Source organism: Lampetra fluviatilis, chromosome 12, assembly GCF_964198595.1.
Source record: "Lampetra fluviatilis chromosome 12, kcLamFluv1.1, whole genome shotgun sequence".
Taxonomy (NCBI): Eukaryota; Metazoa; Chordata; class Hyperoartia; order Petromyzontiformes; family Petromyzontidae; genus Lampetra; species Lampetra fluviatilis.
Window position 1 is genome coordinate 10,247,428 of NC_136286.1, and position 14,125 is coordinate 10,261,552.

General features: G+C 40.3%; 1 protein-coding gene across 1 annotated transcript; it reads right to left on the reverse strand.

The window, feature by feature from the left end:
• Positions 1–705: 705 nt before the first annotated feature.
• AUP1 (AUP1 lipid droplet regulating VLDL assembly factor) lies at positions 706–13,180 on the reverse strand. Its single transcript, XM_078861609.1, has 12 exons — positions 13,060–13,180; positions 10,441–10,578; positions 9,944–10,094; positions 9,168–9,352; positions 8,788–8,860; positions 8,361–8,434; positions 7,760–7,826; positions 6,549–6,645; positions 4,947–5,099; positions 4,232–4,383; positions 3,908–4,011; positions 706–2,772 (listed from the first exon to the last, which is right to left on the reverse strand). The coding sequence occupies exons 1-12, from the start codon at positions 13,098–13,100 to the stop codon at positions 2,736–2,738; spliced, it is 1,272 nt and encodes a 423-aa protein (XP_078717735.1). The 5' UTR covers positions 13,101–13,180; the 3' UTR covers positions 706–2,735.
• Positions 13,181–14,125: the final 945 nt, after the last annotated feature.

Sequence of the window (14,125 nt, forward strand, 5' to 3'; positions counted from 1 at the left end):
CCCAGCCTGGTGGGGTGGGGCTGGGTGGGGAGGGTTGGGCTGGGTGGAAGGGTGGGGCTGGGAGGGGAGGGTGGGGAGGGGCTGGGAGGGGAGGGGCTGGGTGGGGAGGGGCTGGTCACCCCGTGGTGCCCTTATAAAACTCAACGTTTAACCTACTCACGCCGGCTTGTGCCCGCCCTTACAGTCGGCCATATTTGCGGAATACACCACGCCGCCATTGACCCTGGCCATTGACCGAGCAACCCAACGTTACTACCAGCTCCCTCCGCAGGAATGTGTTATCGGCATAGGTGCGATAGAGGCTTTTTTTGCCGTGACTATCGACGAGACGACCGATTTGGGGCGATTGACTGAAAAAACATAAGGAACCTAGGACGCATCCCCTGAGGGATGCCTGCAGCGGATGTAATGGCTGGGATTGAGGATATTGGTCTATAAATTGCAGCACCATCACTTGGACAGAAATGCTGGCCTATTATTGGGATCTGCCATTGTCATGGGGCCAAGGAGGATGTTGTTGAAGGACTTCTCTGTGTATGGCCTGGCAAGTTACCAGGAAGACCCTTACAATTAACGTGGCTGCTGATATTCTGCACATAAACTGGCTCTGTGCAAGTATTTAAAAAAAAGAAATACGGTCGACATTCGTGAGGGTTAGGTGCATGAAAATTTGCACAAATGTAAATACTATGTTTATTTGGGGGAAAGGGGGTTAGAGGTTCCCGTGTCCGACTGAACATCTGGGAGAATATGAAAATGTTTCACAACATTAATCCTGTACTGTGCACAAATAACATCCATACCGTTAAATTGTACAATGGAGATAGCGCACTACAAAAAAATAGAATAAAATAAAACATTAAATACTGTAAATAAATTTTATTTCCCGCAACAAAACGTCGTGAACGTTAATGATGCGCCATCGAGGTGTCCAATATAGCTCATCGAGTAGCCGGTTAGATGCATCTGGTAACGTTTGCAACATGTCGAGTTTTTATCCGTCCCCGCGTGGATCTCGGCGTCCGTATGACAAGTCTTCAACGAGTGGAGGACGGCTAAGATGCATACGTAAATGTGCAGTGCGTGAGAATGTTGAGTTGTGTTACAAAATGGCTTGGGAGCGCATACGGGGCCCCATAATCCTCCACTGTGCAAGTAACCCCTCCGCCACGATGCCATTTGCCAAATCGCGAATAGTAGAGGGACGGGGGCGCATACACTTGACCTGGTATATACAAATAAAACTCGAGAATAACTGAATACCGCGAAAAAAAATCCACGAATGAAGGGGTTTAAACTGTAATAATTTTATATCCAGTGTTAAGTTTAATTCTTTAATTGAACTTTTGTTTTACAAAATATTTTTTTTACAATGTAGCCACTGCAACAGATAACACGTGACATTTGCTGGCAGAGTGAATACTGTAGTCTCAACCAAAAACAATGGAAAATTAAAGCCTTTCAGGCATATCAAGTGGTGCTTTAGAATTTTTTTTTATTCATCTATTGCTCGCAATGTAGAGTTATAAACACCCTTTTATAAGCTGCATGCTTTAAAAACAATCAAATAATTTCCATTTTTTCACTTTTTATGAATTGTGAAATTTCGAATTTTCATGCACAAGCCACAGCAAAATTCAACTGCTCTTCTGATTTGTAATTATTTTAAATCACCATGCCAGGTGCAAGGGTTTGCACACATTTCAAACATACCCACTGAAATTATGACATTCACCCTCACTGTAAAAATGGTTCATGAGCTTTAACATGGCAATGCTTTGCTCATCTCCCACAATAAAGGATTTTGAAAGCACATTCTCCACCAGATACACTCACTTCCTGAATACTCAGGAATTGTAAAGGTATGTTGCATTAAAAACAGTAAAGGTTTTTACTGTTTACCTCTGAAGATCGTACTGTACACACGAAACATTCAACATTACAAAACTCAGACTGCAGGAAAAAGTTTGCTGCCAACATTTGTAAGGCCATGCCCAAGAAATCAACGCATTTGTCAGTTTGGAATTTGAACAAAAAAGAGCAGACCAGAATACAAAAGTGAAATTGACCTCACTGTGGACACATACCAAAAAAAAGTGACTTCCCTCTGCCCAAACCAGATGGACAGCATATTTATGTATTTAATGGGCCATCTTTATAAGTTGTGTGCAAGATGATTAAACACAAACCAGTGTGTATGTACGCTTAACCACAACTTTACCATGCAATTTTAGATAGTGAAAGCAGTCAAATTATTGATCACGTCCAAGGTATTCATCACCAAGTTTACTGGCCGCTGGGAACACTGCAAATTTCATAAGGGATGCTAAATACTATCACACGTGTTAAATTTATGTTTTCTGAACCTTCTATTGTACGAAACTAACTTAAGGTTCTAAATGCTTTCCCATAAGGTATACACTGTAAAAGCACCAGTACAAAAATATGACAACAGCATGTTCTCACATTTCTAAGAAGAGCACATTACAAAAATGTTTTTCTTTTTTGTAGATGGATTTAAAGATTTTGGACAAAGTAAACAATTTTTCAGTTAAGGCCGTATTTTATGAGCTATATGCTTTCAAGAAAGAAATAAATAGCAGACTTCTGCAACACGGATTTTAAATATTGTTGCCTGAAAAAAATATTTAAAATGATGAATGAAACAAGGATATTTTTTAACAAATGGCTTAAGGTCATTAAAGCTGTTGTGAATGTCCGGATATTGTTATGGGTCAAGAATCCTGTAGGTCTTTCTTCTCCAAATATTTTCTGAAAAACAAAATTACGAAAAGCTTTGCTTAATAATGCTTAATACTCATTGATAAAAATGGCAAATAGTTAGGTCATGGACTTAACATAAACCGTATTCAATATTGTACTTATATCCGTTTACATTTTTTTCTTTCCATTTCTTACAAGCACGAGAACATAATTTTCGTTCATGCTATTGCATTTTTTTCATCAAAACAATTAAAGGTTTGATTAAATTTTTTCAACCTGTAAAACACGGAATACATGTACTTAAGAGAGTTAACGAAGGCAGACCGAAATCAATATGATCAAATAGAGACAGATGACAGCAGATAAGAGTGCTTTTGGAAAGCTGAACTTGGTAATTAAAAGTAATATACCATTCTAAAAAAAAATGTAATCATTGTGTACCTCCTGCTATGACATGGTTGAGAAACATGGTCATTCATAAAAAAAAATGTAATAAATGTAAAGTGTGCAAATAAGCATTGTGAGATGCATGCTTGGAATTAGATTGACATAAAGAGGAAAACATGACTTAAAGAACAAACACAAGTTAGAGACATATGTCAAACTTTAAAATAGTAGGTTTGTCCATGACCGCGATAAATAGAAAAGGAATGGCAGCAAAGAAATAGAGCCGTGTCCGAAAGAACTTCTATCAAAGATATGGAGTGATGAAATTAGCTCATGTCCCAAGTGCTGGGTGGAATGTTGTATCGTGGAATCGTGAAGGATGGAAGCAGCTTGGGGCAGCCTTCATCCAGCAGTGGATTGACCATGGTTAATGTTGGTGAATAATTTACACAATGATATTTAGTAGCAATGGAAATATGATCTCTGTATGAAGCGTCTAATGCTTTGAACTCAGAATTTGTAGTCGCAAATTATACTAAATATGCTTAACAATGTAAATACTGATGCAAACCATAGCTTTATGCAGCAGAAAATATGCTGTGTCAAAGCATACAATAAAAATGACTAAGATCAACATTCTATATAAACATCTTACAGCAGTGCAGCCACATCAGGTATTATGCAAGCCATCCATACTAAATGCATTTTGCTTGTGTGAGCTATATATGGAGATCACAATCCCACAAGGTTAGTTTTACAGACATCTCCATCTTATAGTGATGCGCTTTTCAATCACCTGCGTGCATATTCATACAGTGCAGCCTTCCTCTCCTGCAAAGATAGGTGCCTCTGACCAGTTGATTTACCAAACAGGGAGGCAGATGTTACAGGGCTCAATAACTGTAGAAAGAACAAGACAATGTCAGACAATACTTTCCTAATTTAAATTGCGACTGCAACAAAGCTAAAATCTCTTTTACGGACTACTTAGTTTCAATTAAAATCATCGTTTTTTTATTTACCTGGAGTAGGACATTTTCTGGTGTAAAACACTTAAGGCCATACATTTTCGAATGTGAAAGAAGAAAATAATTGGGTAATGTAAAAATGTGAGTCTCACCTGTGAGCTTTTCGAGCTGTATGCACCAGATGGTGAAGGCGTAGAAGCTGGTGGCGAGGCAGATGGCACAGACGGTGGTGGATCCTCGGGGGTGAATTTGACCGTCCCTTCCAGCAGGTTCGTGATTGTGGTGTCGACGCACTTTGTCACTGCTGTGCAGCGAACATTTTATCAACATTTTATTACAATTATTCCACTGGAAAAAAATTTTGAATTCATATCAATGACAACTGTGATGATGATTGGAAATATGTACAAATATATTTACTGGATTATTATCCAAATGTATCCTGAAAAATGTAAATGGCTTTGGCATTATCCAACAAGCACATTACAAGCGCATAACCATTAACATTAACGAGACGCATTAGATTCATAAGAACAGTAATGCAGTCCGGTTGACAAAACATCACAGCATTGTTTTATACCTAAATAAACAAAACTACAACAGAAAACTGTAACATATGGTTAACCTTTCATAATCGTCATCAGCCACAATAAAAACAGAGGGATCAAAGCCTCCCAAAGTTGTGACCATCTCAGTCTGTAGGAGCCGATTTATTCATTACACTTCAGCTGTGGAAATGTTTACAGGCATTCCCCCTTTGATTGCCACGATCGTTTATCTCATCTGCCAACCATCATCTCTTCTAGTAACATGGGTCTCCTTACAATCTGCCTCGGCATTGCTTTCAGGTTTACTATGGCGACATACCGATGTCACTGGCGATGACAGCGAGAGGCACGTGTGGCAACACCTCCTTGACACGCTGGGCCATGGTCTGGAAGGTGGGGTCACTTCTCGTGTCCTGCTGCCTGGCTGTCCTCCCCACGGGTGCGCCACTCGCCCTCCCAGCAGCCACAGGCCCTGCCCCACAGCAATGTTAACTCAGTCTGCAACGGTGCTTTTATTACCAGAAATTATTTATTTTAGTTTTTTAATGGCTATGATCCGATACTTTCGTTAAGCAGTACTTGCCGAAATTGTGACAAACGTGGGGTTTTGGCTTTATTACATCATGGGTAATTACCCAAAGCTATTCGTGTCTGCAACAAGATTCAAAATTGATTAACTTATGAGTGTTATATAAGTTACTGTTATAAAGCATTGGCTATGTATGTAAGTATTTTTAACTTCTTTCACACTGTACGTAGCCAACTGTGCTAATCGGAGGTGTGGGGTAAGGACAACAAACTAAACACAAAAAACATTTCTAAACAAATGAGTTTCAATCTAGATTTTAAATTGCATAGCTCCAGTGGCTTCCTCATAAAAGATTTGTAAAAGAAGGTGTGTTTTTGCCCATGGACAAAAAAACCTACTTATTTTACATGGAGACAAATATTTTTTTTATTAATTATTTGGTCATCAATCTTATAAGGCCATGTATGAAAATTATATGAATATTTATTCGAAAAAGCATTATATATCTTCATGTTTTAAGACCAGACTTTATATATGTCGTGAAGAAACTTGTAATTGATATCTGCATCACTGCTGCAAAACAGGTAAAAATACTCACACACTATAAAATACCAATATCCGTAGTAATGTGAAGATCAACAAGCTTTCCCTGAAATCAACAGTTTGCAATTCGCTAGACATTTACACTAATTAACAATTACGTACATAAAAATATTTTTTTGAATCGAATAGTTAAGTACTTTCACTTAAACTCTGGTACACATTAATACACAAGGGATGTCTCCAAATGACAAGCTGCAGTTTACCACCATAATAGAGGTGTCTTAGGTTAGATTGCGTAAATATAAATGCGACATTAAACCCACCACCACCCCACACAGCCAATTTGTAATGTTTGTCACGAAAACAAAACATGCCAATTTGTTACTAGTACAGCACACTGGTGTGTTGGAGAGTAAACCCACAACATGTTTGTGACAAACCTTACTCATTAGCTGTGTCGGGTGGCAGCGGGTTTAACGACAGTTATATTTACGCGATCTAACCCAAAAAACACTATTATGGATAATATTGGTCATCAAAACCTACGTGTTAAACTGCAGTTTACATTACTCTTTGGTTCTTTCGGTAAAGTCACATAGGTAGAAATAAAACAAAAGAAATCACGACGTTTCAATAGCAACACAAGCCATCATCTTGTGGCAGCAGACATCGTGCTGCTCGAAGCAGACATTGCGGCTATCGCGATTTTCGCCTTAAGATGATGGCTTGTGTTGATATCGAAACGTCGTGATTTCTTTTTTTTATTTCTACCTACGTGACTTTACCGAAAGAACCAAAGAGTATGGATTCCTGCAGTCACAAAAGCTTCAAACCAAGATTGCAGTTTACCTGTTTGCCTCAACACACGAGCCAGTCTCTTGACATGCTCAGTTTTGTCTGCTTTGCTGTATGGTGTAGACACAACACCCAATTCCACAGCCATCAACTGCAACAATAACCAAGCCACAATGGAAACTCAGCCTGAGGCACAGTAAAATTACTCCACTGTTAAAAAAGGCAATTGGGTACAGTTCTCGAAAAAGGACGTGCGAGCAGTTAGAATTCCCGTATGTTAAAGTAAGATCTTCTATTGACACATTTTATCTGTAGACTGGTATATGCGATCCTTGACTGAATATATAAGTATCTCTGTCAGATAAACAAAACATGTAAAACGTTTAATAGTAAACATTTAAACTTAGCAATAGTTTTTCTATAATTCAAGTCATGTGATATACTGTACATCTTTAAAACATCGAGTATATTGGCATACAATAACCTATGCAATATATTTGGGTTTTTATGTAATAGCAAAAAAGGAGAGTATTGTGTGTGACAGCACCACATACAGGAAACAATTAGCATGAGACGTGCCAAACAAGAAGTACATGCACACGCAGATACATTTCCACATAAATTATACTAAAACTAAATGTTCAAGCAAATAGAAGATATCTTCCCAACCAGTGTATTTAAGAAAGTGGGTCAGTGCAAGCTGCCCAAGTTACATAAACTGTGTTTATTATTCTTACAATTAAATGCACATGCTAAAGGCTCTAAAAACCCAACTGAGTTGCTCCCTTGTTTATAAAACAGTCTTCATTACATCAAATTAAATGACATTACTGTGCAAGGGATAAATATCGTATACCGTTTGAAGCAAACTGATAAATGAATTTTGACTTAAAACTTTCGTGACTGCAGGAATTAATATTCTTTGGTTCTTTCGGTAAAGTCACGTAGATAGAATAAAAAATAACAATAATAAATAAAGTGAATAAAAATACCACGACGTTTCGATCGCAACACAAGCGGTCGTTATCAGCAACCGCTTGTGTTGCGATCGAAACGTCGTGGTATTTTTCCCGAAAGAACCAAAGAATATAATGAATGAATTCTAAATGTAACTGACTTGCACAATGATGATCCCTCTGAGATGTAAATTAACATGAGCAGATGCTAATTAAAACAGCTGTCAAGTTTATTTTAAAATCTTTCGTAGAAGCGTTAGTTCACTTTATTTTTAATAAACTTGACCACCAGGTATTGGAGCTACATACCTCTTGCACTCTCTTTGCAAAGCCATCTTCCGTTTCTCCCTCGTGTTGAGACTCAGTTGGGAGCCACCTAATTGGACAGAAACAGCAGGCAATGGGCAGGAGTTGTTTCATCAACGTAGTTAAGAGTGCACATATTATATTCAATTCTAGGCCAAAGATTGCATGCAACCTTTATTGCTCATTAAATATAATAAAAACGTTGTTTTCCCATTATTACACAAAAGAGAACATACACATTTAAATGATAGTTATAGCTGACACCCTGCAGTTATAAAGGTTGCGATTTCCATATAACGCACAATGTATATATGCATCCACTTATCATTTGCAAGTTCATAGTTTATGTTTGAATGAAAATGTCCACAAACTGTAATAATACAAATAGACTCTTAGCTTTGATTTACATACATGACTTAATTATGTAATCCGATGTGCTATTTGGCAAGTGTGATATTTTCCATAGCCAGGCACTATATTTAATCCTCATAAGTGTTGCCCAATGTTAGCGCCTAGGCTTCCTATACTTGTGATCATGTAAATGCACCACAGCTTCATGGCAATGAAAAGTAGAAATGTATACGATAGAAAGAAATGGTAGTACCTTACTTGGTAATGCGTAAAAGGCAAGAAAAATGTCCAAACCAGATCCTGAAGCCAAGAGGATCCAATCACATTCTGTAAACAAGAACATTATTTCGCATTACAATAAGTTTATGTATTGAAAAATGCATCGTCTCTAAATACAGAATAATTGTTTGTTAAAAGGAGTATCCAGGGTAAATACAAGTATGCATAACACAGCAGGCATCAATCAATCTGTCTTTCTTTTATGTGCCAATATCTCCCTCAATAAAGTAGGCAACAATTTACATAGGCATAAAACGCAAACGGTACATGGGCATAGTTCTTCAAAAAAAGTTGCCCTTCTTGGAATGGCATGATATTGAAAAATAGAACTCTTCCAAACACCAAGCAGCGATATGTAACACACAGGCAGGCACAGCATGGCTGCCAAGTGCAATACTAACCACGGCAACAGCTGGTCTGCCGACGGAAAGGGCCACTGGCTGCACAGATGGATTTATGCTGAAAGGCCAGGTGCTGCATGCCAGTAAATGGCGCACAACAAACAACAGAAGGAAACTGTAGATGTTCATAGCAAAAAACAGATTGAATACGCAGCAAACTCCACTTAAAATGTGGTTGGAGTGTGTTACATTTTGTCTAATTACATTTTGTATCTGTGCGAAAACACATCAAATTTTTACAAATTTAAAATCGTTATCAAATAATGACACGAACGTTTAAATATATATCATGCTCATGAATGTGATGATAATAATACATAGAGCAATTTGTCATAAAAAGCAACAAGGCAGAGTTAAAAATAGATGGGAGCAAAATGTACCTGAACTTGAGTAGCCCTGCCTGACCACTAGTGGTGGCCTCCTCGGGGAAGAGAAGAAGAGGAGGGCTACCCTCTTGGGAGCAGAGTTTGCGGCAGCTGGAGAGCAGTGTGGGTCGGTGCGATGGACCAAGGTCCGTGTAGCCTCTAGCCCATGTCAGCACGGTCGCTGGCGAATCCAGCAAAGGCTAGTTAGGGAGGTAAAGAGTAAAATAGTGTTTAATTTTTTTTTTTATAAAACTCGCAATGAATATAATTCATATGTCTATGATGAACATAAATACAGGCATGAGCAGAGGGTGTTATGAGTGAACACTTCTGAGAAGCCTGTAAACAGCTAAGCCCATCAGTTCCTGTCTGGAAGTGGTTATCACATATTGCAAACAAAATACAGACATGTCCACTGGCCTAAGCTGACAATGTTTTTCAATGTTATGAGGAATTCATTTTGCTGGTCAAGGGTCACATGCTATTTCAATCGGAAAACCTGCAGAGGTCCACAATGTAGACAAAGAAGATCACATCAGTTTGCACTTTCACTCCATTATGGTGAGCTTTTATTTCACCTATTTTCTACTAACACAGGCTAGCATATTGTTGTCAAAAGTACAATGTCCTTTTCAATGTTTAAAAGTCGAGGGAGTAGAAATTAAGATCCTCCTCCGAGACAAGTTTGCTAGTTTTATTTCTGCGCTACAGCTGACACAAAACAATAAATTGGTAAACATTTAAAACAAGGAGTAAGAATATTATTCTCGAACCTGTCCGAGGGCACTTACAGTGACACATGAAAACAGTAAGTTGAGCACATTGTGGTCAAAATCTGTGACATGGTTGCAGATGAACACCCTAGCAGTCTTGTCGCGCTTCCTGGGGTCATCCTGAGACACGAACAGCCCCAGCACTGAGCACATCACCCGCACAATAAACCTGCACAAAACCACACGCACCCATTGTAAACACATACAGAAAATAAAAAAAATTAACAGTGGTACTTTATTATAAAGTATAGCACCATCACAATGTAGCTGTTGTTCAATATACTGCAATGAGATGAATACATTCGTGTGCAGGCATTATTTCTAACAATTGGCAGTCACCAAATATGGATTACACAGTACATAAAACCACGAATTATGGAGTACAAAAAAAAAAATTATTGCAGTGCAATATTTTTGCATATTTTTCTAAAACACAATTAAAACCATTTGCCATAGGAATTCCTAGTGCTGGCCACAGGTAGGGCCGATGTGTTGTTATGCTGTCATTTGCGTACCGCCGAACGAGGCTGTCGGGCAGCGCTGAGGCAATCAGGAACACATGTACGCCGATGAACGTGCGCAGGAGCAGCAGGCACAGGCCAAAGGGCAAGTACAATAGGAACAGCAGCAGTGAGAGACTGTCACCAGGCAGCCTGCAGAGCACAAGTACATAGGCAATTTTAATCGTGAGAAACACTGCATAGGTATCCACACCACCTATAAAGACTTGTTTCGCATTGGCAAAGGCAAATTGTTCATGTTTGACCCTACATGCACTCCCATGAGACATACATGTGTAAAGTACATCATACAACTATTACAGAGTTTGTTTGATTCTTTTTATTCTTACACATTTTATATTCCACTTTATTTTGCATTTAATCACCCCCGAATGATTTTAAACTTTCATGAGATATGGTAATCGCAGACCATAATACATTTTGTAGTTTCAGGAAGATTGTTTTTTTTGTTTGTTTCACTTTGTCACCCATTCCCAGTGCACTGCCAATTACACTGATTACGGTAAATTGATGTTACCACTGTAAATTACATTGCCAATTACATTGACAGTGGTAACAATTTAATATTTTAGCTTTTCTAGGAATTGTTGCTTAGAACCAGTTAATAATGTTCTACCCCCTAAATATATAGTTGTTGATGTTAAGTGCCTTGTTTTTCGTGATATTAGCGTTATCCTCTCCAGCAATGCTAACATGTAACTTGCATCACAACAGCCTGTGATCACGTTAAGATTACATTTGAGGACAGAGACAACTCGGACAAACTGGGTTTTGTGAAAAAGAATCAAGGAAGTGTAATTTTCAGTTCTCCGTTTGGACTGTTGTAGGTCCAAATTTATAAACAAATGTTTTCAAAAGGTCTTCACGTCTCTGCTTGCTCCAGACGAAAGATCTCTTCTCTTTAGCTCCTCTCTCCAAAACCAAATATACCAATCATCCTCTCTTCTCCTTTTACCTACTATTTAAATTAATTCATATGACGGTATAGTGTTTTGCCCCAATTTTCATTTTGGTTAACTTCTTAATTATGTGGTCAACTCCTATATCTTTAGGCTTATTGGGAAAATGTATTTGATTTACCTTTAATATGTAGTGGTTTGAGAGCCTTATTGTTATCTGAACAGCTTTATCTCAAGTACTTTTGATTCCTAAAACGTTATGATGAAACCTGGAGATATTAAAATTCCCACTCCTTCATGATTACAATCATATCTCCCTGTGATAGAAAATATTGCATCTATTAGTTAAAGACATATCCTAATGAGTTCTCACCTGGGCCAACTACTCTCCGTTCCAAGTCTCCCTTGTAAATGTGCCAATTAACTCTCACGTAACTTTACGAATTATCTTAAATCCCACGTCTCATCTTAGGCAAAGTGTCAGTGATCAGTTACCTTAGTTACACAATCTATTTTCACGTGAATGCCCCGTCACCTGGGTTAAGTGGGTAACTTGTACTTGTGAATGTGCAGACTTGTTGTCAATCCACTGCTGGATGCAGCCCTTACCACACCGTGCGGGTTGTGGAGGTTATGCGACCATAATTCTCACCATGCTGTCGGTGCAGGACTTTGAAAACATGAGAGCATAGAAGTACATTACAGCAATACTACAGTTATGGATTTTGCTGGACTGCCCTCTTGTGTTCATTACCTACCCCCGCGGCCTGTAAATATGTTGTGGTGGTCACCCATACAAGCATTATCGAAGTTCAAACCTGCTTTACATTCCGAGATCTGGCGCTTTCCGGGTTAATGCAGTCATAGGCAACTTAGGTAACTTAAGGCACTCTGTACAGCTTCTGAAACCTCAGTCCCACACAGCAACGACGATAACACCGAACCTGTGACCATGGAACCCCTCTCTTGAACCAGCGTCGCGATTTCATTAACACCTCTCCTTCGCAAAGCTGTCAACCCATACGGTTTACCCCGTGTTCTTGTACAGGGAAATCGAGTTTTCGGGTCCTTACAACGTACAGCCGTTTGAATGACTTTGTAGGAGAAACGTTGAGATTTATAAGACCACGGGGTGACCAATGAAGTCTGAATTGGTCTGTAATAAGGTAGGGCACTGATAAGGAATTGACAGATACGCCGTCGCTTCCTTCTTGCTGCCATAAAACCCAAAGCCGCTGCTGTGGTTGTGGGCGCTGGTTCATCAAACTAAAATCACCTCTCACAGTCTCATCGTAAACGCGGACAACCCCCATTTGTCAATCCACAGCTGGATGAGTATCCAGCAGTCATGGGGGTTAATTTGGCTGTAATTCACCAGCGCTGATCGGCGCAGTGCGGATTGAAGGCACGGGGGGGGGGACGGACGAGACACAGCCAAGGCGACCACCAACCGCGATGCGAATCCACGGCGTAGAACTTCGGGTACCGAGAGTGACAGACCCACCACATCGTGGGACACGAGCCAGGGGGGGCACGTGGGGCCCGGGGCGGGTTGGGGGGGCTCCACCATCCGAGAGGCCTCGACCGTAGGCCGCAAACACAACACCGTGTGGAGGTGTGTGTGGGGGGGGGTACGCACGGTCAACGCGCGTTATACTCGGGGCTGCTGCCGGCTCCTCGTGACGAGGAGTGTTGAGAACGAGGCGCTGTTTACCTGTCGTAGATGAAGAGCTTCTCGATGTTAATCGACTGCATTGTCCGTCCCGCCGTGGCGCTTGTCCACACGGGCGCCGTTGAGAGTGGGGAGGGGGGGTTGCTCCGAGGACGTCACCTCCGTAAAATGACGTCACTTGTAGTATATGACGTTGTGAAATAACACTTGTGACGTCAACGCCGCTCCCCGGCAAAATGACGTTATGACACAAGGGCTCGTTACGTCATGGGGGTGGGGGGGGGGTTCGATGACCGGCGTGTGGCTTCGTCAACGGTGACGTCATAAACGGGTGACGTCATTGCAATGACAAGCATATCGGGGCCATCCATTTAGTACGTACGCATGGAGGTGGGAGGGGGGGTTAGGGGCCGTCCATAAATGACGTCACGCACCTGGGGGGGGGGGGTCAGACATTTGTGACGATGTGTGACGAGGGGGGGGGGGTTGAGAAATGTGACGTCACATCAAAATGCGCAACTTTAAATAAATATAGACAACACGTTCTACCTACAACATCAAAGTGCAGCGCCACATTAAATACGCACGACAATGACAATAGTTTAAAGCGATTTGAAGCATGTTTTATTTTTTGGGGGAGGGGGGGGGCAGAGTTTTGTGACGTCATATTTGAGGGGGTCAAAAATCGTCCAAAATTGTGTGACGTCATTTACGGACAGCCCTTGGTGAATTGCTGTAAATCTGAAACTTGCAAGCGAAAAGCAGACCGCGACGTGATATTCATTGCATCAATTCGTGTGCAATTTGTAAGGGCGCGGTGACACAGACCTATTTAATTTAAAGGTAATAATCGCTTGTTCATTATGACGTCATTTTACTTTGATGTCTCAATAGCGTCACGGAGATCGCATGACGTCAGGGTTCTGCCTTTGTTGTGTTGAGTGACGTCACCCGCTAATTATTATGGATGTGGAGTGACGTCACCTGCTCATGATTATTAATAAGGGGGGAGGGTCCATGTGGAGTGACGTCACGAGCGTTAAGGACAAACATTCCTGGGTGATTGTAGTTGGTATGTGCACATGCGACCCAAACCATGGACTATAAT

Bases quoted from the DNA above. Each gene is read 5' to 3' on its own strand.
- AUP1 (XM_078861609.1), bottom strand. From the start codon at position 13,100: ATGCAGTCGATTAACATCGAGAAGCTCTTCATCTACGACAG. The intron at 8,435-8,787 runs GTTAGTATTGCA...TCTTGTTTACAG, and splicing joins GCAGACCAGCTGTTGCCGTG to AATGTGATTGGATCCTCTTG. The intron at 2,773-3,907 runs GTGATTGAAAAG...TTTGTTTTTCAG, and splicing joins CTGTATGAATATGCACGCAG to AAAATATTTGGAGAAGAAAG.